This window comes from Nelumbo nucifera, chromosome 4, assembly GCF_055504915.1.
Source record: "Nelumbo nucifera cultivar China Antique chromosome 4, China Antique-T2T, whole genome shotgun sequence".
NCBI classification, from domain to species: domain Eukaryota; kingdom Viridiplantae; phylum Streptophyta; class Magnoliopsida; order Proteales; family Nelumbonaceae; genus Nelumbo; species Nelumbo nucifera.
The window spans coordinates 9368099-9394143 of NC_142652.1; the positions used below are offsets into that span (position 1 = coordinate 9368099).

Genomic DNA, 26045 nt, shown 5'->3' on the forward strand with positions numbered 1-26045 from the left:
GAACATATGAGCATGAGATTGGGACCCGCCATGTATGAGATGTGCAGTGAGGTCATGTTGGTAAAGGGTTGGAACGTGTTATGTTGGTAGGTGGTTTGGACTCCTTTGATAACGACAAATTGTTGTTTTTTAGGGAAATTGTATAAAATTCACTCTAACATTTTATCATTTCTCTTAAATTCATGATGACTTTTCAAAACGTCTAGGGAACCCCATGTCAGTGAGTTTTTGTTTTCCAAAACTCACCATCCATTAGAGCATTGTTACTGTACATTGAAGAAGTTGTCCACATCAACGTAAATGCAATTTTCATGACCAAAATGCCCCTGAATGGTGAGTTAGCCTTATTAAACATATTTTTATGATTAAAATGCCCTTAAATGCCCAACTACCTTGTATATAAGATTTCTACTCATGGAGAGACGTTTTGCTCTCATTGTGCTACTTGAAAGTATTCCAAGAAAGCTTAAAAATGGGTTTTTGGGTCAAATAATAACAGGATTATTTTTGAAATATTGAAAATGGGTCAAATAATAACAGGACTAATACCTGCTAGTCCGTTTAACTTCAAGTTACTGACATGAGGTTTCCTGAACGTTTTGAGAAGTTATGGTGAATTTAAGAGAAATGCTAAAAAGTCATGGTGAGTTTTAGACAATTTCCCTGTTTTTTAAAGCCAAAAAACAAAATTTAAAGTCCAAATATTGTATGATTTATGAGACACGATAAGCAATCATTGGATGAAAACATGAATTTTCAAATCAGAAATTCAATAACATGTTATGTTGTTTCAGTTTTGAAACAAAAAACAAACACATACAAATAATAGCATGTGTTTCAGGGCCAGTTTGGTCTGTAGTTGGAATCGGAATGGTCTATACCCATAGTCTGTTTGGTTCAAACAGGAATGGGAATGGGAATGGGAATTAGAATCAATAGGAATGAGATTTCATCCCCAAAGAGGGGCAGGAAATGGCCATTCCCTCAAATGTGGGAATGTCATTCCAGCAGGAATGGGAATGGTATTCCGATTCCACCCAACCAAACAATTGAAATCAGAATAGCCCATTCCGATTCCAATTCCAAACCCTTATTCCTGCGAACCAAACACAACCTCAGTATTTTTATTTCAAGAATCAATTTATTTTCTGACCAGATGATTTTGATTTGTTTTGAAAAATTGAAAAGCAATTCACATTAAAGAACACCCCTTAAAATGGTCAATGTGAGTAATTTTTTGAGTGAACAGGATTAATCATTCCTAGCCTATCCCAGCCCAGGCCTACATATAATATAGGTTCAGGCCCAACCCCAACCAAGAAACGTTCAGATATAAAAATTTTTTACACGTTATATTATGCTTTACCAAAAAAAATGTAATAATTGTATTATATAAAATATAATATACATTATACATTATATTTTTTACATGTCCAATACATATATACATAGGCCTGAAAAAGCCTAGTATGTAGTGCTAAGCTTGGGCCTAGATTCTAAGCCCAGGGCTAAGGATATCAATGGACCAATTTGGATTGGATTGGATGGATTGTCGGACCAATAAGATATATTGGATTGGACCAATTCGGTCCAAAATATTTATTAGATTGGACTGGACCTGATTTGTCTCTAATAAATTTATATTGAATTCAGTTAGATTAAGCCAATATCTGATCTATTGATATAAGATAAGAATATAATTGTTAATGGATTAGATTTGTTGAATTGAAACTAATCTAAATTAAAATGAATTTGAACAGATTAAATGATCTGAATATTAAATTGAATTAGACTTTATTCATTTGTAATAGACTCAGATTGGACTGAATCGGATTGGACAAAATCCAGTCGGCCCAGCCTGACCCAATCCATCATCATCCCAAACATATAATCGAGTCCAGATTACATGCCAACAAAATACGCTCCAACACTCTCTCCCAGCATCGTAGAACACCACACATGTCATACATATCGGGTCCCAATTTTATAGTGAATCCCACTCTTAACGTGAGATGTGCCGTGCAGATCATATCGGTAGAGTGTTGGGACGTTTTTCTTTTTTTATTTATTTTTTTTTAATTTTTAGCAGGGGATCCCAACTCTACATAATCTTTTTGCATCGCATCGTTGCATGCTCAGAAATTAAACAGTCAGAAAGTGTTGATGGACCAAAGACGTACACTGAATTTGGCTCCAAAAAGAGCTGCCATAATAAAATACGAGAACTAATATAAAACAAAACAAGTTTATGCAACTCTTAGCACCTATGGAACCAGTGAGTTTGTGGAAAGGAATAGTGAAACTAGACTTTTCCAATAACGGTTATAATATGGCTAATAATCCTAAGAATACATGAACATATAAGGCTCGTACAAATGCAAATATTTAAACCTTATATCTATACTGTACATATTTATATAACTCAGTTTGGGAAGAGTGCAAATATAAATATATTCAGTGCAAAACCTCATATTTGTATCTCTAAGTGTTCCATTTATATTGAATATATAATATATTTGTATTTGCACTCTTTTCAAAATTAGTCTTACCTAAAAACATGAAAAAAAAAAATCTAGCTATGCTGGATGGTGGAGTTGCGGTGGTGCTGGATGGTGGCGGAGTGGCCGTGGTGGTGGAAGTTGTGACGTTGATGGCCAGCTTTTGACCCAACGCGCAGTGCTGGCTGAATGTACAGATGTTTGTTGGCCTGCTGAGGTGATGCTGATTGTGGCCGGGCCGTTGTTTTGAACGGGACCAATAGTGCTGCTGGCATCGCAGTTGTCGAAAGCTGTTTTGGTAACTTCCGCCACGTCGTGTTGCGCAATGGTGAAGTTGAACACTATAGAAATATCGTGGAGGAGGAATCAGATTGGAGACTGATTCACTGAAAACCATAGTATCTATCTATCTAATTAATTAATTGTTCAGCCAAACGTCAGAAGAAGAAGACCCCTTAAAGATAAGAGAGGTAATTAGAATCTTACGGAGAGTGTCCCCGACCATGAAGGTCTTCCCAGAAGCCCAAGTGGATTATGCAATAGAGCTACCTGGAGGGACAAGCCAAACCAAGCTGTCTCCGACCATGTAAGTTGCCGGTGATCTGGAAGGGGTGGGAGTCGGAGCCGTAGCGGCAGTATAACGTTAATGGCTAACTTTTGGCCAAACGCGATGTGCTGGATGAAGGTGCAGATGTAGAAGTGCTCGCCTTGTGGAGTTGAGGATGATTCTCACAGGACTGGTCGATTGAACGAAGCCGATAGGGCTGCTGCTGTTGCAGGAATCGAATCCTTCTTTTGTCACTTGGGCCACGTTGTATGCTCCACTGGTGAAGTTGAATTCTGCAACATGTGATTACAGAAGATTTTACTTACAGAGTCATAAACGTATTTGATCAAACTTTGTCGTAAGTGGGTGGAAGTGGCAGCTTTGGGCAGAGGCAGAGGTGGAGGTGGGCGGAGGCAGCAACAAGCGGCAGTGCGATGAATGATTTGCAAGAAGAAGAAAATGAATAGTATTTTTGTTCTTATTTAATATTATTTTTAAAAAATTAACATATTTTAAAAATTTTATTAAAAGTATTATTTTTATTGATATTAGAGACCAAAAGTTGTCTTTATTCGCTATAATCCCTATTTAAAAAAGTAAGCATTTGAAAAAATTGGATGTCAAATACAAATAAGTGCTTATTTAAATAAGCACTCCTAAACATGGCTTAAGTTATTTATGTTTTTCTTTTTTTTTTTTCAGATCTATGTGAGACCTATGAAAATTTACTTCCTTAGGTATCATTTACCCAAGTAAACGATATTAATCTCCTATACAGAATTCTATCATGGAGAAATTGACAACATTGGAATGGAATAAAATTGTCTGTGGTTTTTTTTCTGACACTAAAGTCATTTTCTTATTTATCTGAGAAGTAAAAGGACATGAATAAAACACAGATAAGTGGTTTCCGAAAAACGAACCAGGCCTAAAAAGATAAAATATTATGAAACAAGAAGGCTAATTCTGATGAGAGAGTTGCCGCTTAAAAACTATAGCTTGGCAAATGAGGCACAAGTCAATGGGTTGGCCACCAATCGGATTGCTTAACAAATTAATAGATTTGTTTAACCGTTAAGCTTAGTTTTGCATCAGCTCCATTGTTTTAAGTTTCATTGAAGGACTTGGCTTGGGATGGGCGGCAATGTATCAATTTGATTCCTTTAATTTATATACTAATCAATTATTTTTCCCTGGAACTACTAGGTTTGTCCCAACTCCCAACCCTTTCCAAGGGTTAATTAAGCTTATATAGCTCTCTACTTCTGTTGTCTTTTTGAATATTTTTCCAATAAAAAATTTGAGCTGATCGATGACTGTCCTCTTCTGTAGATGGATAGATGGATAGTGAAACTGTTCAGCTAGGACATGGTATTTCTTAATTGATTAATCCATAAATCAGATGTCTCGTGTGTTGAATTAAACCTGAAAAGGGTCGCACTCTTGACAGGATCCAATTCACTGAAACCTACCAAGGTAGGACTTTATTAAATACTCTCTAATTTATAAAAGACAAACTGATTATAAATTTATAATGCCTTCAATCTCCATCAGTGTTAACTTTTACACTAGACAACTGCCTTGAGACACAGTCCAAGAGCATCTCTGCATTATTTTATGACGAAATAGTCCTCCTTTAGACTCTCAAACAAATCACGGATGCAAATATAAAGTGACACTTTTGGATTATAATTTATAACTAAACAGGTTCTGTGTTCATGGATGGATTGATATTGGCTTTGTACCTTATTCCTATTTCTTTATGTACTTGTTTGCGTGTGCATAGGGACCAGAGATTAATTAGGGTTAGCCTTCAAGGTTACGATTAGCTAAAAATCGGTTTTAGGTGTCAAGGGTACCTGATTACCCGGTTATGATCAGATGTATGTACCACCCGCTATAAATCGGATATGGGTCCTACTAGTTTTGGCCTAATCAATTGGGTCGAATCATAGGGGGTGTAAGCGAGCCAAGCTTATTTGTCGGCTACTCGGGCTCCCTATGCTAAATACTCGAACTTGACTTAGTCTAGTGGTTGGTTGGGTTGAGTTTGAACTTGACAATATTTAACTTGAGTGGCTCGCAAGTCTAATCAAGCTCATAATAAAATATTATTTTTTTAATATTTCTGTATTTATAATACAAATGTTTTTTGATTTTTTGAAATTAACTTATTTATAATATAAATAAATACATTTATAATAATTGATTTTTATTTATAATATTAAATTATTTACAATTTTTAATACTTATGTATATTCAATTGGAGTCGAATCAAGCTGAGCTTGAGTAGCTTGTGAGTATCAACTTGAGTCGAGTTTTATTCACATGAATTGAGTTCGAGGCAAATACATAAAACTTGATCGATCTTGAATTGATTTCAAACTTTATATTTATGAATCAATCTCAATCTCGATCTCGAATAGATTAATACTTGACTTGATTACAATCTTAATTGGATCTATCTAACCAAGGAAAGGTCACCATTTCCACTGATATCTAACCAAGAAGAGATATCAGTGGAATCTGATTGTCAAACTCTAGTGCAAGTTTTGAAGATAGGAAATTTGGATATGACTTTGGATGCAAACTTTTTGTGTATGGATATCAAACTGCTAACTGAAGACTTAGCTATATTTTTTAATCATGTAAATAGATCGTGTAATGTTGTTGCACATATGCTAGCTAGAAAAGGTCTAAAAGAGTTTGGATTGTTCTCCCATGATCCACCTGGGTGGGTCCAAGGTATGGCCAACCAAGACTTAATTAAGCCTTAACTTGTGATGTTTTTGTTATGCTGCTACTTGTTTTAATGAACTTTATCTTGTTAGATTCTACCAAAAAAAATGGGCTGGGTTTGGTCTAATCCGATCCAGTCCAATGTGAGTCCATTATAAATGGACCAAGTCCAATGAATATTTTGGACCGGTCCAATTCAATGTCTGGACCATCCAATCTGTTCAAATTCGTGTTGATTTATATTGGTTTCAATCCAAATCTGGTCTATTGATAACTATATTCTTATCTTATATCAATGGACCAGATATTGGCTTAATCCAATCCAATCCAATATAAATTTATTATGAACGGACCAGGTCCAATTCAATCTAATAAATATTTTAGACCGAACTGGTCTAATCCAATATATCTTGTTGATCTGTCCGATCCATCTAAATTGATTTTAGACTAGACGGGTCTGATCCAAAACCGATCCATTGATACACTTAATTGCAACTGCGGTGAGGTTTCAATTTCATGACTTATCTATTTCTAGTGGACCCAATGGGGAATGGGTCCAGAATCTCCGGTGTGCAGTGTACCTGGACATGGACCCCACAAGCTTTCTTGACCTGGATTCCACCTGTTTGCACCTGTAAGCTTAGAAGGAAAGGAGATTGGCTTAACATAACTTTCACTTTTCCACATGTATGGGCGTGGCATTAGTGTGAAGCCATGCCATGCACATTTGCCCCCACAAGTCGAGTCAATGGATCGATCAATGGAAGCCACGCCCGCGCAGAATAAATGGGTTTACATGTTTATCAGTCAAGCATATTTAGTGCACCATTCACAACTTTTTTACCCCTCAATCTAAGCTTTTGCTTTTTAAAATGGGTTCGAGTTCGATATCCAAATTCCAAATCATCTTCTTCTGTGATAATTTGACTACCGACCAGAATAGAATATACCCTAACCACAAAACCCCACCTAATCCGAAAATATTGCGTGCATCTGTAACCGATGTAGTTAAGTAAAGTATCAAACAAAGGACAATTAACTTTAGCTTTCAAATTTCAACGTCAACAATTACAAATTTACAACCTCCGATCTTCTTGGGTATTTACAATATTGGCCTGGGATTAAGGTACCGTTTGGTAAGTTTCTTTAAAGAAGATTTTTCAACAATCCAGTCCAGATGATTAAAAGGCATATTGTGTTTTGAGATTTTGTTTTTAATGATCAAAATCTTTTGATAAACATCTTGGTCTTTTATTGTCTATCGAACTGTTAAATGAAACGTTTTATGGAGTTTAAATTAGTCCCACAATGTTTCACAGCACATCCATGTTATATATTGGGAACATTTCCTGATGATGATATCATCATTTTTTATATTATCATTGAGAGATGTTCTCAATACACAAAAGGAATGTGCTGTGGGACGTTCTGGGGGGCTGATTTGATCTCCCTTTTATCTGCAAAAAGATGAAAAGCAGCTTTCCTTTGAAACTTCCTGGTTTTTTACTGTTTTGAGTTTCCACGAGCTTTGAGGATGTGAATGTTTTTTACTTCTGATTTAACAGTCTTCAAAAAATTTAAAAGATCTTTAAAAAAGATTTGCCAAACAAACCTTAATTTAGACTGGGCTTCCCCTTTCGGGCCGATTCTCATAATAAGGAGCGGTTCAGTCTTCTTGCTGTTGTAGTGTTTGGGCCTGGGTTGGACCCGATAATGATTGGGTTTGGATCCAGAGTTTGTGATAACAGGACCAAAAATCACCTCTGTAATAGCCAAAACCCAAAATGCCCCTTTAAAAAAGAATGAATATGATGGTGTGATTGATGCTCCACCAGAAATGTAGACGGTCGAGATACCGAAAGGTGTCACCGACCTAATATTCCTAGCCGTTAGATGCGAGAGTCCTTTACGCCATCGTCATCCGAAAGAGATTTTCTCTGCAAATTCCTTCCACTTCCAGCGATTCCATCGTTTGAACTTTTGAACTTCAGACTTCGAATGTGATTTTTCACAAGGACGAAAGTACCCGGGAAAACGACATCGGTGATTAGCTGATTATTATCTACTTGTAACCGTTTGTTTCTTTCCCGATTCTTATATAAGCAGAAGGAGCCCTTCTCGACGTTCTCGTCAAGCGCTGGTTACTCGGTTTCGAGCAGAGCTTCAAAACCAGAGCTGCAATGGCGCTTGGTTCTTTTACGGTTATACCCCTAACTAGCCATTCTATGGGAATGAACTCGGCTGATTCTCTCGGACCTAACGTTGAAATCAAGGTCAATTTTATTGGATGAGCAGAGCCATACTATCTGAAACTCCAATATCAAGTTCTGACAAAATAAGCTGATCACTCAACAGAACGGTAAGAACTTCTATCATATTGGCGTTTTTCTTCGTATTTAACGGACTTTTCAAGTTTTCTTAAGCTAAGGTTTCTTGTTTCTTACTTTCTGTTTTGCTTCAACTGGTTCATCTATCTGTTCTTGTGGACAAATATTTAAGAATAAGATAAGTGATAGTTTATGAATCAGGAGAAAGGTTACAATGTTTGGTTCTTTTCTGTCGCATTTTCACTGTACATACGAAGAAGTCAAAAGTATTTCAGAAGTTATTTGGTGCTGAAACTACCGGAGCATCTGATTCTTCCTGGAACAGTGTATCCATTTACTTTTGTTTCTCTGCTTTACATGTGGATAAAAGAATTGGGTGTGACGTACCTAAACTTTTTTGTCTGTGTCATTTTCTAATTTTTCCTGATATTTTTGAAATATCATTATGTGAACGGAGGATAAACCCTGTTCACTTTCAGGTGCCTTATCCTCAGCGTTATGTTCTTTTCCTCTACTTTTTTTTGCTCCAATTTTTCCACTGATTCCAATTTAACTCCTTTGGGTATCTCAATCATGGTTTGCAAACAGATAAAATCCTATTCTTTTCTCCTTTTTCTTAGGAGCCCCAAACCAACAGCCAGCTTCTCTCGGGACATCGTTCTTATGCCTTGGTTTATCCTCAGATTAGGATAGTTATAAATTGTTACAAATAGTGACATTCTTTATTGATGTTCAGGAATTAAGCTGGGAATCAGATGACCATCACAGCATTCTTTGAGACCGTAATTATGAAGAAGAAATATTTACACTGTATATGGATATGCAGGAGAAAGCATTTTGGAGTATGTGATGTTATGGGTGCAAACTTTTATCAAGGCCATGAGTTGTCATATAATACCCCTGTGGAGATTGATAATATATGAAAGGAAAATTGAGTGATGGATTTTAAGAACCAAAGGCAACAAGAATTAGGAACATTTTTTGTTTCAGAGCTCAATCTTCCTCGCACAATGAACCTAGATATCACAGAAACTCTGTCATCAAGTTTTGAGTTGGATACTTCTGTCATCTCCTGTACGGAGTTTCTGGGTGCCGACTGCGGGGACACTTTACCTAACAAACTGGAGGTGGACGAAGAACATGATTCAAGATCCAAGCGTCTAAAACTAATGGCCCCAGCTAAACACGTAAGTGTGAGCAGGACTTTCTCTGAAATTATATAATAATTTATAGAACCTTTCCAGTATTTACTTATTTATGTTTGAATTATAGTTATAATTTTTCCAAGTTTCACTCTGTCACTCTTTATGATCTGGATATAAGCTTTAGTTTGGTACTTGAAACTAGACTGATTGATTTTCTTTGCTCAGTGTTCTTATCTCACCATACCAGAAAATTTGAGTCCTTTAGGATTGACTTTGAGAAAAACTCCATCTTTCTTGGATCTTCTGGAAAGCAAGTTATTTTGCTCCAGTTTTTCATGTTCTGAGAAAAGGACAAATCCAAATGATGGTGCCAGTGCTCCACTAATCAATGGGAAGGCAAAGGCTTCTAACTTCTCTGCTTCACTCCTGAAAATTGGCTCTTGGGAGGTAATAAATTGATTTCTTTGCGGAATAATCTATGCTATTTTATAAAACTTGCCTATCATTATGGAAAATGGTAGAATTAGGATACCAGAGGTAGAAAAACTGCTTAGTTTTATATATGGCATCAACAGAATGCATAGTGAATACTAAATCTCTGGTATTCAAAGTGAAAACAGAGACATATTTATTTTATAAGGTCTGGGTAAGAGTGTAATTATCTGATTTGGATCTTCTATTTATAGGACAGAGCGGGCAAAATTAGTTGCTTTTGTTATTTTCAAATAAAATTTAAAATCTCCTTGCCATTCTTTGCAGTCATCATTCTCTTTTACAGATGCACAAAACATGCCTGCATATAGTCTTTTGTGGCAGTTCAAACAGACGCTTATCTATTTTGTTAGCTGTGGATATGGATGATTTTATGTTAGTTGGATCTTCCTTATAGGACACAGTGTCTAAGTCAGTTCCTTTGCTATTTTCCAAATGAAATGTTAAAATCTCCTTGGTTTTCTTTTGAGTCGTTATTTTCTTTTATGGATATATAAAATAAGATATGCCTATTTGTAGTCCTTTATGGCAGTTAAAGTTTTCGTATAAACTGATATTTTATTGTAGTCCTTTTGTGGCAACTGCACTGCCAATGCACTGACTAATTTATACATAGACACATAATGCAGTTATTTTTTCTAAACCCTAAATTTACTGGATGGAGTGGCATCTTAAAATTTTAAATTTTATAATAGAAGAAAACTAAAAAACACCTTTGTTTGGGGAGAGGGGATGTTCCAACCTTACCCAGTCCTTTTAAGTGTATCTTCTCAAAAACCCTTCCCACAAGCAAATCGGAGAACAAGAAGTGGGGGCATAAACCTTTAACCATTACAACCGATTTAAAATGAGAATACAGAAAACAACATACCAAGTTGCCAAGTCTGATATCTGGAATGGCCGGTTTATCTAACCTTACAGTCCCTGTTTAATGAATCATAATATGCTTTCTTGGGTCATTACCTACAGCAGAAATGAACAAGAAATGTCACTTGTTGAAATTAGGAATATTTGGTTTTAATGTTCTTTTCAAAAGCTTCCTTTTCAACCATACTTTGCCTCCATGCTCTTGATTAGAAGCACTAAATTCTTCCTTGTACTGTCCTTGTTAATATAAACTTTTTTCCATACAATTTACTCACAGCGTGTTTCACGGTACGATGGGGAAGTGGTGGCAAAATGTTACTATGCAAAAAGGAAACTTGTATGGGAAGTATTGGATGGAATGCTCAAGAACAAAATAGAAGTGTTATGGTCTGATATAGTTTCCATCAAAGCAACTTGCAATCATAATATGCCTCAGACACTTGAAATAGAGGTAATTGGAGCAAACTCAGTTCTATTACAAACTCAATCTCTGAATATTGGGATATACTAGATTATGGGTCATCATGTCATTGTCATGTAAGCATGATAAGAGGATTTGGTCGCAAGGGATATTGTTGTTGATTATCCATTGGACGTCAACTTTACATTTCTTATACCATTATTTATTTCACTTTTTTAGTTTCATAAGCTGGTAGTTGAGATGCACCATCTTAATTGACTGACTGGATTCATAAAGATTATATACTGGCAATCTGGCACACAAAGTTAGAATATATTAACAAGACTTTAATTGTGTAGAAGTAGGATATGATTGATATGTTTCCATTAAGTTTCCATACTAAATTTACTTTTACTACTCATTACTAACCAAAGACATTTAAACCTAAAATACCTTTGAACCTTCAGTTGATGAATCCGCCTTTGTTCTTCCGGGAGACAAATCCACAACCTAGGAAGCATACTTTGTGGAAATCTACTGGTGATTTTACTGGTGGGCAAGCATCAATCTTCAGGCAAGATTCTCTGGGATTAATTGAAACCATAACATTGCATTACTATCAATTGCTTTATAATTATCAAATCAAAAAGTCCAAAACACATTTCAGAAAGGATTTTTAAGCATGGACTACCAACCATAAAGCAGAAAAGACCTGCAACTCTTGAAGGAGTCACCACTCCAAGCACTGTGGCAGATCTTCCCTTTAACTGATAATGCCTATCCTCTTTCAATGATTCAATGAATCAACAAAAATAACAGTGCATATGTTTATTAGAGACCAGTTTGTCAATGGTGCAAAGTCCATCTCAATTTTGTCCTCTTGGTGTTTCATTGACGCATTAAATCCAATAAGGATGTCAACCAGACCTGGCCTTAGCCTGATAATGTAGTTTTTAGCATGTTTTTATTCCCTTGGATAAAGGAATAGAGGCTTAAAAGAAGATGAACGGACAAATCAATAAACAAGAGCACAATGGAGTAGTGAAACCCCGTTGAGTTGAATATCCATTTTCAACATTCCATAGGGGTCAAATACTAATTTGCTTTACATAGTTTTCAAGGTGTCTAAGCGATTCTGGGCGACACTGGGGCGCCCTAGTCGCCTAGGCGATAAAAATTTTATAATATGAAAAACTGACTTTTGGCTAGTTTCCTAGTTTTATATACCATTCAGCATGTATGTTAATTGAAAAATAGCAATTCTCTTTATTAAGAACATTAAATTTCCTCTAAAAATGTGGCAAATCATCACACCTAAAAGATAAAAATCTTTTACATATATTAATTTCATTATTTTCAAAAATAATACTACTATAATAAGTATTTAATAGAGCAAGTTCATATTAATTAGCAGCTAAAGAAGGTTATTAACTTTATATGATAAATATTCAAGATGGAAAGTAAAATAGAAAAAAAAAACAAGGATGGAGTTTCTGTTTTATTTAATTAGAGAGAGAATAGAAAAAAATAACTTTATTATTCTATTGTTTCTTTCCCCTTTCTTTTCTTTTCTTTTTTTCTTTCTTTTTCTCTTCTTAAAACCCTTTGATCTTTTAAATTTCAATAGGAAAATATTAAAACAAAATATAATTGATATATAGCATATAATAAAATGTATTAACACATACATTAATAAGATACAGCAATATAAATGATATTATAAAAGGCGCCCGCCTTGTCATTTTTGTCGCCTAGGTGGGCGCCTAGTTGCTAAAAGTCAAGGCGTTTGGGTGAGGCGCCCAGCCAAGGGCGCCTAGTCGCCTAGGCAACACCTCGACAACTATGATGCTTTGTATCCATATATAACTTTTGTATTTTCCTTGTTTTCATGCAGCATTCATGCTATCAACTAATAACACTAAATTATTGTTTTTTCCTCTATTATGTGGTTTTAGGAGACATTTTCTGCAATTCCCTCAAGGAACTCTACAGAAGCACTATGAGAAGCTTTTGCAGTTGGATGACAGACTGTTTTCCCTTAGCAAGAAACCTTACCCTTCCTTTGATTCCCCATTTTTTGATCTAGATAAGGTACAAAATCATCACCCAAATGATTATAAGTCATTCAGATTGGAGGGACAAAATTCAAATCTTCCAACCGAGCTGCTTGGCTCTGGGAATAATGATGGCTATTTGGAGGAGTTCCATTGCTTCACCATCTCAAAAACAAAACTTCCAAGGCAGGATTTGAATCTAGAAGACAGAACTGTTGCTTCTGCTGAAATAGGTTCTGCCAGCTCTTGTTCTCTATACCTGATTTTTGTTTTTATTATCATTGTCAGTATTATCTAGTACATTACTAGTAAAATACTCTTCTTTTTACATAATATCATATATGTATATATTTTCTTAGCTTTTATATCTCAATGTTAAACTCTATAAGTGATTTTCATTTGTTCTCTTCCATTAAAATGGTCAATCTTGAACATTGCTAGGACTAATATGTAGAAGAAGATTGAAAGTGTGCCTTCTCAGCCTATTGGGGTCCTAGTGGACATAGTTTGCTTCATTCTTAATCTTGTGTCTTCGGTAATACTAAAAAAGAGTTTCTTGCAGGACATGATAACAGTTGTTTAGCTCATGGTACTTCAGTCTCAATTGAGAAAGCATTCCCCACTGTATTTGCCTCGTTACCATCTTCAATGCCTGATTTTGGTGCAGTAAGCTTGACCAAGTGCTACAAGTATATGAACAAGAGAACATATGAAGGAAAAGAGATATTGGGCTACAATCTAGCCATGTCAGAGATTCCTGAATGTAAACTCAATTCAAAGGTAAAATTTGACTCCACCTCTGATTTGAAACCAAATTGCTGGATCTCAGAGATTCAAACCAATTGGAATCCAATCAGTTCATGGAAAGGGGTTGGTTACAAACGTGAGATGGATATGTACTTCAGTAGTGGATTTTCTTATTCTGAACAGATAGGTAGCACAGAAATTTTGGGCAACTGTGATGAATTATTGGCAAATATATCTTGTGCCACCACCTTCCCTGTTTTTGTTGTAGAGGATGAGGAAGTACCTAAAAGGTGGTAAACGAAGTTGTTGACTGGGTACCATGGATTTGAACAAGTAGATGACTGGTGGGTACCATGGATGTAACCAACATATTTCATACACGTTTGAAAGTTGCTTCTTTCTTTTCTTTTCTTTTTATTGTTCTTTCTGTAATTGATTAAAGATGTAAGTAATGAATTATACAAATATGTACATATCATAGTATGAAAGGAAAACAGCTCCCATTGATTGGGTGATGTGATCATCGAAGTGATCCATATGGTGGATATGAAAGAGCTTAATTAGAAGTGTTTAGAAATTTGCAGCCAATACTCTATAGATTGATGTAGACTGACCTTAATTGCAGGATGTTGGTTGTATTAAGTTTCAGTCATCTCTAGTCTTTTGATAAATTCGACTGAAACAGATGATAATTTTAATATATATGCATATATCTATATAAATTTTTTACCAAAGGACTGTAGGTTCAAATCTTGCAGTCGCAGGAGCTATTTTTGGCTTAATTTTATGGATATGTGATATGGGGCCATTCTAGTTCATTTTATCAAGGCATGGTGTTTTAGTAATGTTTGATTTATTTATTGATGGCATATAGTAAGTAACTGAATACGATGGATTTGATTCAATTTGAATTCAGATTCATCCAGATTGGCCTTGTCCCCAATACTAATCTAGTGCCCTCAGAGGACATTTCTCAAATTAGAGCATCTCCGCTTTGGTAAAGACAAGAACTTGATTTGTCTTTGGCAATTTGGGCAGGCCCAACCTGAGTCCAAATGGACCCAGCCCAAAACTTTACACAGACTGGGCTTGGATTTTTAGTCCTCAGAATAGGCTTGGGCCAGCCGAACTTGAAGCTGGCCCAATTAATTAACCTGGACTGGTTGGGGCCAAGCCCAACCTAGACTTAGGGTCAAATGGTCAATTCCTTGACATGTCATGCCTAACCATAAACGGGAAGTTCGTGCTTCTTTGTACTCCTTAACTCTTGTTGCCAACAGCTATTTTCATCTTTGGGTGAAACTGAATTCATGATACTAATGACAGTATAGCGGATATCTTGAATATGATTCACCACAGAAAAAAAAAGAAAAGAAAAAACTCATGAATACAATTTTGTTGAGTCTGGATTTCCAATTCTGGTCTCAATTGTCAATCCAATTAGAGGTGGTCATGAGACGAGCTATTCGAGTTCGGTTCGTGAGAAGCTCGGTTGTAGGTTCATTTATTATCGAGCCAAGCTTGAGATGATAATAATAATAATCTATATAAATATATTAAGCTGAAATGTGTACGTAAGAAGGCTTGATGATGAAGGAAATGGAATCTAATAGTATCTTGTGCCTTTTTTTATGAAAATTACAATAATGCCACTCTCTCTCTCTATATATATCTCTTTTTCTTACAAATTACAAGAATGTCATCTCTCTCTCCCTCCATCTCTCTCTCTCTCCTTATAAATTACAAAAATGCCACTCTCTCTTCAACTGAGGGAGACCTTAGCTCGGCATCTCGGTTACTAAGGGATCTACGTTGAATTTCTAAACTCAAGCTCTAGTCTCTAATTCAATCGAGCTCGAGCTAGACGACACCTCGACCATTGAGGGAGACCTCGGCTCGACACTTCGGTCACTGAGGGAGATCTCGGCTTTGCACCTCAACAACTGAGGGAGACCTCAGCTCGACACCTTATCAACTAAGGGAGACCTTAGTTCGACACCTCACCTGCTAGGGAAACTTCATCTCGACACTTCAGCAGTTGAGGGAGACCTCGATTTGGCACCTCGACAATTGAGGGAGACTTCGGCTTGGCACCTCGATTGCTTGAGAGACCTGCAATCAAAGGTAGTCGAGCTCGAACTTTCAAACTTTTGACTCGAGCTGAGTTCCATTTCGAGCTCAAATCTCTAATTCGAATCGAGCTCGAGCCTGATAGTTTATGAGTGAGCCCTTGCAACGCAGGGCCCCCTCCACTAGTAACTAGTTATTATAATTCTTAATTTTTAAATATCAAATAATTATTTTTTTATTTTATAAAACATTTTTCTCAAGTCGAACTTGAACTGAGTCGAGCTCAAGCCCGAGCCTCGTACTGCCTTTGGCAAGCTGAGCTATTCGGCTCTGCTATGCTCGAATCCACCCCTAAATCCAAGTACAAAATGAAGCCAGAGCCAAAGCCCAGCCCAAGACAACCAATATTACCAAATCCCCTGCCGTTCAGAATGAGCCCGTCAGAGACCAAATAAAGGCCTCTTCTACGAAGAAATCATGCACCTGATCCAAACACCAAAAATCGTGTGTTCAGATCTCCTCTCCGTCCAGTCCAATTTGCCATCTGGCGACCCTTCTCCAATCTCCACCTTCATTTTCTACCACATCTCTTTATCACGTAAATCCATTCGAACTGGTCTCCAAAGCAAAGGAATGGCGTCCATCTTCTTCGCCTGTAAAACCATAAACCAACAATACAATACAAGGATAGCCAAAGCTAGCCTCATTTCCAAAATGCTGGCGAAATTTCAAGAAACACATCAGTTTAGTACATAATAGTGATAATACACTGGTCTGGTTTGCTTCTGCTGGTTTCTCAACTTCTGTCACTTGAGACAGATAAGACCCAAGAGCAAGAGATGGTCGTCCCAACTCCAAACTGTGGGCTCAGCAGCAGTTTAATCTTCTCATCTACCTTCTATCCGTGTTTACCTAATTCCAAATAAACAAAAGAATGCCAGTTGACATACTCATATATATATATATATTCTATTCAAGTGTCTCAACTGAGTGATTGACCCTCGTAATCAGTTGCCCTATATCCAATTATCCATTTCTAAACTGGAGATCCGGTGGTACTTAGGCCACCAAACTTTGTTTGTGTGTCCCACCTTATGGTGGGTTCCACTGCTTATTCCAATCAGATGGTGACGAAGCAACCTACTTGATTGAGACCCACAACCCAGAATATATATATAACTTGAAGGAACATTCTATATTCTGGAAGCGACTCAACAAAAATGAAGAACCAATTAACCAACTCCGGCCACGCCCTCTCTCATATATTGAATGGCAGCCGCCATTGCGAGTAAAGTAACCACCTCTCTCTCTCTCTCTCTCTCTCTCTCGTATACGGTATATCCATGATACTGGTCTAGATGCCGTCGGACGACCTCGGAATAGAAATTCGGAGATAGATGGATGTAAGCGTGTTCCCAGCAAAGCTATTCGTAGCAATGTTGCTGGGACTCTTCCTTCTTTTACGCTGTTTTTCAGCAAATGCCGCCTTGTTTCCTTCTGGTATTCTTCTTTCCTCAGCTTGTTTTAGAATTAATGAATTTCGTGTTTTCAGCAAAACATGCACGCAAGTGTTGATAATTATCCAAACAAGTCTTATGACTTGGATAGATGTAGGCATGCTCGCTCAGAGCCGGGGCACGTACCAAAGCCTAAGAAATGAGAATAGATTTAAGCTCATGAAAGTTAAAAGCCATGTCGTTCGTCTGGGTAATCTTAATTTTGGCTGTTATGGTTAATTAATTTCTATTTCTGCTCTTGAAAGGTGATGAGATGGGTTCAGGAACATTTTCAGGATGTCAGGAAAGCTCAAGAAAGATGAATCCAAGCAATAAAGCCGATAGTGAATGCGGAAGTCGAGTGATTCCTGGAAAGAGAGTGGCATCACCTCGAAGTTTAAGATCAAAATGGCCTCCTGGACCACCATCTCCAAGTCGAAATCAGCCAAAGATACTTGGTTATGGATCGCCACCTCCCGGAACTAGACGAAACTAGGAACTCCATCTCCATGTATTTATTATATGTAAATACCGATTTTTTATTTAATACCAGAGAAATCGACTTCAGTTTATGTAAATGGTTGACGAGTTTTCATGTTTTTTGACTCGTGGATCGTCGTGGTCAACTTGACAACAACTACACAGCGGGACTGAAACCAAATTCAGTGCCACGACATGCGTGTGAGACTTCAGGCAGATTACAGCCCTCAAACCCTGCAATACTGCATAGAAGCTTTAATTCTTAAGGCACAGAACCACTGGAAAGTCAAAAAGTGCGTTGTCAAAGCAAAAAGTTCCCGAAAGCCCTTGGGCACCCAATCGTCCGATACCCTACAATTGAGGATTAATCAATCAGTGGGACCATGGGCCCATACCGCCATACGGCTAGGGATGATAATTTGTACCCCTGATGGGGAGGGTATTTTCGTGAATGACGGGTTTTGGGATTTTATAACTTGCGTTTGGGTAGGGTATTGTGTTAAGGCAAAAGCCGACCTCAATTAGGATATTGTTGGAAAGCATACAAATTTTATATATTAAGTTTTAAATTTAATGATATTTTGAATTTTATGTTAAAGATAATAAAAAATTTTGTTATTTATGTGTATTATTTTATTTATTTATTATTTATATATAATAAAAAATAATAGGAAATTAGATGCAGGTTTTAAACCTAATCTGTCCCTACCCTTGAATGTGGGGAAGGTAAGGTCAGAGAGGGTTTTGCATTTTTATGTGGGGAGGATTTAGATTCTCAAAATTCAACCCCCTACAGGTTAGAAGGTTTAGAAAAGTGGTAGGTCTAAAATTTACAAAACATTCCCCAAATCCACCCCGTTGCCATCCCCAAGTGACCACTTTTTTGTACTATTTTTAATTTAATTTTTTACTAATAACAGTAACACCATTAGAGTTGTCAGTGGGATGAACCAGTCTCAAACAAATTATTAATAAGTTCTGTAAAATAGAGAGCCAGAATCGAATCAACTATTAATCGGGATAATTGGGGCAGACTCGATACTCAAGGTTTAAAGTATCGATACGCATTGATCCGTATCGACTGATACGTATCATTCTGGGACCCCTTTGATACGTCCCTACAGTGGTGTATCGGAGGTCTGACTGGTTCAGGGGGTACCGGGGTAGACCTAAACCGGCCCCCCTGAACCGGTTGTGATAAAAAAAATATAAAAAAAGCAATACAAATGTGTATCGATTCCCCTGATACACCCCTACCAGCGTATCAGGCGTATCAATATTTTAAACGTTGTCGATAATTACCTATGGAACTTTTTTTTAACACTAATCTAAATAAAAACGGCACTAAATTGGGAACTGTATGTACGTTTGATAAAACAAGCCTCTTTAACCAAAATTATCATATATATATATATGTAATATGAGATTTACCCTTTTAATAACAAACAATTATGTCATTAATTACACAACCAGTTTGGGTTTTAACAGTTCGAAACAGCAAAAACTGATCCTGATCCACTGTTATTGGGATGCAAAACTCAAAACCAGAATCAATAGAATGATTAGGTCAATTTGGTTCTATCCCAATCATTGGCTTCTCTAGACATCATGAGTTGACTCACACACCCAAACAATTAAACCACTAAACTGTTGACCCAACGGGAAAAGCAATTCAGATAACCACAACACCTTATTGTAGTGCGGTTCAGATAACTTCCAAATTAATTTTTTTACAAGGGGACCGAACACATTGAAGTGAATTGTCACTTAATTTATGATTAATACTCAATTATTACTCTTCCTTGTATAGCCTTGAAACTTTAATCAATAGACACCTCTACAAAGGTTATAATCAAAATATGAGGTAATCAATTAGGCTACGTTTGGTTCGAAGGAAAAAGTAGGGAAATCTTTACAAACCTTATATGGATTTTCCTGTCTTTCCCTTTCTTTCCCTAACTTTTCCTTCAAACCAAACATAACCTTAGTTGACAAATTGTCCTTGCAACATCAATTTAAGTGAGTTTAACTCAGATGAGGATTAGGTTGATGTATAGTGTCACAGTATAATGTGTAGTATATCATTTCGTTATTTTTCTATCTAGTCCATCAAGAGATATCACTCCTTTAGTGAAAAAAATTTGATAATTTGTAGGGCAGTTGTCCATCACATGTATATAATGGATCAATGACCATTATTGGTATAATGATATTGAGATGGATGAGCGAAAAAACTATGAAAAATGGGATAGGAAATGAAACTATTGGTAGGAGTTCATAAATAGCCCCAAAAGGTTATAAAATGAAAGAAAAGGACCAAAGTGGCTTTATCACATGCAAAAAACAGACCATGTACAGCATCAATGAGAATAGGGTTGCAACCGTGGGCTTCAGCTGAGCTTTTGCTAAATTTTGAATGGACCCAATCCGAAGGTCCGAGCACAACACAATGTAAAATCTTCCAACTCAAGTACTCAAGTTGTGTCCGTAGGTTAGAACAAGACAACAAGTCATTTATTGCAAACTGAAGTATTTAGAAGGAATATGGGGCAGGCCAAAAAGAGACTTGAACAGTGGATATGGCAGAATACTTGAGTAGAGAGTGGAATGGCAAAACAGGAGTCTTGTCATCAGTCACCACACCTTATCTGGTAGACCTAAATTATCATATCACCCCCACATGGTGACGCTGACACCAAGTTGTATTTTATTTTTCTGCTCTACCCCAATTACTAGCATTGAGTCTTTATATACAGCTAACTGCGACACTGGTACATTCAGAAAAACAAATTGGCAAGCCTCAACTGCTTCTCAAGAGGCAAGTAGTGTTTCAAGGAGACACAAACATGATACATGATACGTGAAAGGAAAAGACCATTTACGTTCTCACTCTTGTCAATACCCTGCAAACTAAAGTTATCGTCTCCACTTGCTAAATGTGAAGCCCAACCATAGATACGTTCAGTTGATGTCCATAGGCTCAACACTACAGATTCTGCAACTTCCTTCCAGCTGCTTTCTGACAAAAGAGAAGGAAGCGTAATTGGCAGATCACTCACCACAGCAACTGGATCCAGAACCAGCAGAGGCATATATTTGCAACAGCTACTGGATAATAGGCCTATAAATTGCAGCGCCTATATAAAAGTAGATTTTGTCAGAAGAGAAACAAACAGAAACATATCAGTGGACATCTGGATGGTAATATGAAATATAAATAAATAAACAGAAACAACCAAGCATTAGGAGCCATGTAGTATGAAATTATTTATTTTGAATTTTTCATGCCTTTGAAAGCATGGGTTTATCATCCTAAAAGGATTAGCTTTGTTTGTTAATTAGAAGTAAAGTTTGTTTGACTTCAATTATGTTTCTGGTGACATCCCTGTAATAAATCGGTTTTAGAACATAAACTCATGATGCCAAATTTTAAGGACAAATTCGATGAAATGATTCCATTCATGTCCACCAAATTTCCTCATTTAGTTTAACCATTTAACTCTTAATCAAATTCTCTCTTTCCAACAATTAGGCGTTCAGAAGTTTTGGGCAATTACATAGCCAATCAAGCTCAACAAATGGGTTTCCCAAGGCATTAAATTATGATATTAACAATGTGGCACTAAAAGTTCTTTTAATTGAATCCTTAATGAGAAAGATTCCATTTGGAAGCATATCTCTGAGACCAGTTCAGGGCTCTGATGATGTATCAGATCCCCATAGATGGCTTTGGGACACATGAAGCCATGGCAAGTTCAGCTTTCAGCTGGTCCAAATGATACCCTGTCAAGCTGAGACTGGAACTATTAATGTAGAACCCCTCCCCCCTCCCAAACCCCCAAGAAATCCCCCATTCAGAAAGGACCTTAGAAGTCCAAACCCACTTCCTTCCAGCCAAGAAAAACTTCCAAAAAAAGAGGAAAAAGTGACAACAGAAAGACCAAGGTTAATGCTCCAGAAGTGAATATCAACCATATTCAGATCAGAACCAGATGAGAGCTGGATATCATATATTCTCGATATTTAAGTAAAAATATCTTCTGAGTTATGAACCTAGAACATTTTATTTTAAAAACAAATCAAAGTGCTCAAAGTCTCAAACCAACTATGCTAAAAATATAATACAGAAATATCAAAGGGTTGAAACTGAGAGCCACTTTGTACTAAAATGTCACAACTTAGGTCCACATCAAGTCCAGCCTGGGCAGATAGGAACAGAAATAGGTAATGGCCTCCTATAAGAAATAAGTATATTTAACAAATCTGGTATCAATTACATCATACAAGATTGAGGTAAATGTGATTGTGATCTGATTACAAGTGCCTCTACCATTTAAGATTCAGATCCAGCTTAAGATAAGATTGGGATCTGATCTGGATCATGATGTAATCTTTAACAGCCTTGGAGTGCTTTAAGGAGAACTTAAACATTTTGATAGTTGTCTACTTAGGAAATCAGGTTTGTGTACAAATGGAGATTCAGGGGTATGTAGTGGATCATGGATGTTAATTCAGATCAAACAGGAAATTAGCTTCCTTGCTCTCTTATTGAACACTTTTTGATGAGTGCTGACGTCCAATGGATGAACTAACCAAGTCTAGCACTGGAAGATGTCTTTCTTATATTATGCTGACTTAAAGTGAGCTTTGGACTTTTATTATAATAAGTTAAATTTTCATTAAAAGATGAAATTACAAGAAAAGGTGAAGAGATTTCACCTTCAAGGAAAAATTACTTTTTACAGAAACACAATTAAACCAAAATGTCAAAAAAAAAATCATAAAAAACAAAACAAAAATGAAAAATCAGCACCAAAGGACACTTTAAGTCAAGAACCCAAGTTGAAGAATTTACACTATATGGGGCCTGGGCTTTTGAGCTGGTCCCATTCAAAATTTGAAAAATTATCAACCCAAGTTGCTCCCCTACTTCAAACTTGGAGTGTGCCATCATTAATTCAAACAATGAACAGATATCAACCATTTTCCATCTACTATTTTGTTGCTTCCCTTGAATATTCTTCTATTTCTCTCCTTCCAAATTCCCTAACATGTTGCAAAAGGAGCCATCCTCCACACCACTTTTGCCTTCTACTTTTTATCTTACTCCTTTATATTTGCATTTGTTCTTTACCTCTACAACAAAGTTCCCATTATTCATTTAATGAAAGAGATGATTTTTTTTTTCTATTTTTCTTTTTGAATGGGAAATTAGAAATACTTCACCTTAATAATCTCTATTATGTTCAGTGTACTTGAAATTCTTCTAAGAGTAATATCTTAATTCCCAAATGACCAAAACATAGCAGTGTAGCTGATGTCCGACCACTAACATCTCTAGCCCAATGAATTCCCCTTTCCACTGCCCAATTACCTCTCCAATTCCTAAAGCTTTATGGAAAAAAAGAGAAGGTTTGATTACCACACAGAAACATGAGAAGGGCATTCCTTGTTCCTTCTTTGAAGCATATTGCTTGCAATTATCATTTTGAGAACCATAACCCAAACAAATGCTTTGAACATGTACATGAAAGAGGGTTCCCAATATTTTTCATTGAAAGCGAGAGTAGACGGAATAAAGAACCAAAGCACCTGGCATAAAAATCAATCGGTTCAAGAACTGAATCTCTAGGATCTTTCAAGGAAGAGAAGTTCATAGCCACCTTTAGAGGGTCAGTGAGATCCTCATTTCCAAAATTCCATGCCTTCTAAGATTTCTATGAAGATTTAGATTTTACAAAAGACAACTCATAGAAGAAAAGACAATGTTTGAAAAAGAGAAATAACTGAAAACAACATAAAACAAGGGAATAAGAATAAAAAGGGAGTATCTCTCTACCCCGGGGTCCCAAAGTATCACTCAAAGAGGCAGTGACAACAATTTTATAAGAAGCAAAAGAGAGAAATGTCAGAACCATCTTATTTATGAAAGACAAAGGATTTAATTCTTTCTTACTCTTTAAATATTATCAACAAATCAAATTGTAGCTATCTAACAAATAACATTAAACAGTAGCAGCTATGGCAGAATTTCTTCCTAAATGTCATATGCCACAAGTCAGCAAAACACTTAAAATGGCACTCAATTTGCCCACAATAGTTTACTTGTACATCCAGAATTCTTTATAAAAATTATTTATAAAAGAAATGAGAAACTATATTATATATGGACAGTTAAGCCTTGCAAATTATATAAGATACCTGATCAATAAGACACAAACAGCATGCATCATACATGTCATTTCTTTGTAGATATTTAAAATGGCACTCATGCATAAATAAAAGAAATGAGAAACTATATTATATATGGACAGTTAAGCCTTGCAAACTATATATCTGACCAATAAGACACAAACATCATGCATCATACATGTCATTTCTTTGTATTGTTCTGTATCTCTTGATACATATCCCCCAAAACAACAAATAATCACATGAGTGTGCAATTAAAAAAAAAGAGAGATTGGAAACAGGTAACAATTTTTGAAACATATCATTCAGAAACCAACATAAGTTTACAAGTATCTTCCCTAGATTCACATATCTTCAAAATAGAACATGTTCATACCGTGGAAGGATAATTTGTTATGCAACTAATATCCACTGCATCAACAAGCCATTGCCTTTTGATACCTCCATCTGCATGTTGAAGAGTTGAAACTACTTCTACCAATACATTCCAGATACCTGCAGTTTTGAAAAAATAAAGAAAAAGTGCAGAATAAGTATTACAAGCAAAGTGCAAAGCCTTGGATGTTTGCATTGTCATCTCTGGAGCAGTCATATACAATGTTCAGAGAACCGGACTGGGCATTGATTATGTTATAACATATTTTTATTTTATTTTATATTATAATGTAATGTAATATAATTTATACAAATATATTATATATTATATAATATGCACAATTATATGATATATAATTATAGATATAATAATATTAATTATATGCATATTTTCAAAATATATAATTGTATTCTTCTATAACATATATATTTTATTTTAGTTTCAATTTTTTATATTAAAATTAATATTTGAAGCAAAAGGCGTTTTTTTAGCAAAAACAGTGGGGCGAAGCGCCTTTTTCACGTTGGAAACATGTAGATCGCAAAAAGTTACCCCAATCGGACATCCGAGTTATGGCCTTTAGAAGTTCACATTTATGTGCAAAAAGAATTGTCAAAATCCAGCCGGTTTTCTAAAACCAGGACTGGGTCACTAATTTTCCGATTTGACCATCTGGGTCACTGGTTCTGACCCGTTTTTTTCCCGGGTCATGGTTCAACGGGTCCAACCGGCTGGTCCGGTTCATTTTCTAAACACTGGTCATACATGCATGATCCCAGTATCGTACATATGTGCAATGCATGTTGGTTCAACTCATCAACCACCATAAGCTGGGCCTAGAACATTTTAGTGGCCGACAAGGTGAACCAAACCCTTAAACATTTTAATATGACTAGCTATGCTTGATACTAAGTTTTAACCTCAAATTATATAATCAATTCAACTAACTGGAGAACTCATTAGACCTGTAAAAACATAAAGCCAAAGAAAAGATCACATAATCCCTTCTCTCTCACTTCCATCACTCTTAAACATGATCCCCAACTGAGGCAACTAATTGGTTTCTCAGTTCAGAAAACCTAAGACCATTCATAGACCCTTAATAACTTTGAATTTCCAGATTTTTTAGTATATATAGCCCAATGCATGCAAAAACAACTTAATAAGTCTATTCTAAGGTTTAAATAAATAAATGTAGAAAAACAGCCTAGATATCAAGGACAAAAAAATGGATATTCATGATTGACAAAGGAAAAGGATTTAAGATCTAGATTAAATGAATACCAATAGAAAAATGGGTGATAAAATAGAAAGGTAGTTCAATTTAGGGGATCTAAGAACAAGCATACCCAGAAATAGCTTTAAAGAAATTAGTAGAAAATAAATGGTATCTAAACTGACCTGAGGCTGGTCAAGTAGGACATGACAGATGTTTCTCGCATGGTAGCATTTAGATAACAGGACCAAAGAAAAAGACATTAAAAAATTACTCGGGATAGACTTATCAACTGCTCTTGCAATGCTACATAGAATGTTTAATGGAAATCAATGGTTGTTAGCTAACAGAAAAAAGACTATTTAATTTCTGAGAAGAAATAAATCAAATTAAAGATCA

The 26045-nt window shown here is 36.1% G+C and overlaps 2 protein-coding genes across 3 annotated transcripts in view; one reads left to right on the plus strand and one right to left on the minus strand.

The window, feature by feature from the left end:
- Positions 1–7606: 7606 nt before the first annotated feature.
- Positions 7607–14404, plus strand: LOC104591469 (uncharacterized). 2 transcript variants are annotated; one of them, XM_010250310.3, is made up of 7 exons: positions 7607–8143; positions 8848–9298; positions 9482–9703; positions 10893–11066; positions 11483–11589; positions 12971–13302; positions 13632–14404. In XM_010250310.3, exons 2-7 carry the CDS (start codon positions 9050–9052, stop codon positions 14111–14113), a joined length of 1566 nt encoding a protein of 521 aa, XP_010248612.1. In that variant the 5' UTR covers positions 7607–8143; positions 8848–9049; the 3' UTR covers positions 14114–14404. The 2 variants fall into 2 exon arrangements, with proteins under 2 accessions (XP_010248612.1, XP_010248613.1); XM_010250311.3 differs by having other exon boundaries at positions 8005–8143; positions 8938–9298.
- A 6142-nt stretch (positions 14405–20546) lies between these two features.
- The window catches only part of RST1 (ARM repeat superfamily protein), a 63174-nt gene continuing 57675 nt past the window's right edge, over positions 20547–26045 (minus strand). Inside the window, exons 24-25 of the mRNA XM_010250308.3 lie at positions 24431–24549; positions 20547–20999 (exon numbers count right to left, since the gene is read on the minus strand). Coding sequence (XP_010248610.1) covers positions 20640–20999; positions 24431–24549 — 479 coding nt within the window. The 3' untranslated portion in view covers positions 20547–20639. The remainder of the gene's footprint in view (positions 21000–24430; positions 24550–26045) is intronic.

Excerpts from the sequence above, each read along its gene's own strand:
- LOC104591469 (XM_010250310.3), top strand. The coding sequence starts at position 9,050 with ATGGATTTTAAGAACCAAAGGCAACAAGAATTAGGAACATTTTTTGTT. Across the intron at positions 9,299-9,481 it reads TAATGGCCCCAGCTAAACAC|TGTTCTTATCTCACCATACC; the intron begins GTAAGTGTGAGC and ends TTCTTTGCTCAG. Across the intron at positions 13,303-13,631 it reads TGTTGCTTCTGCTGAAATAG|GACATGATAACAGTTGTTTA; the intron begins GTTCTGCCAGCT and ends AGTTTCTTGCAG.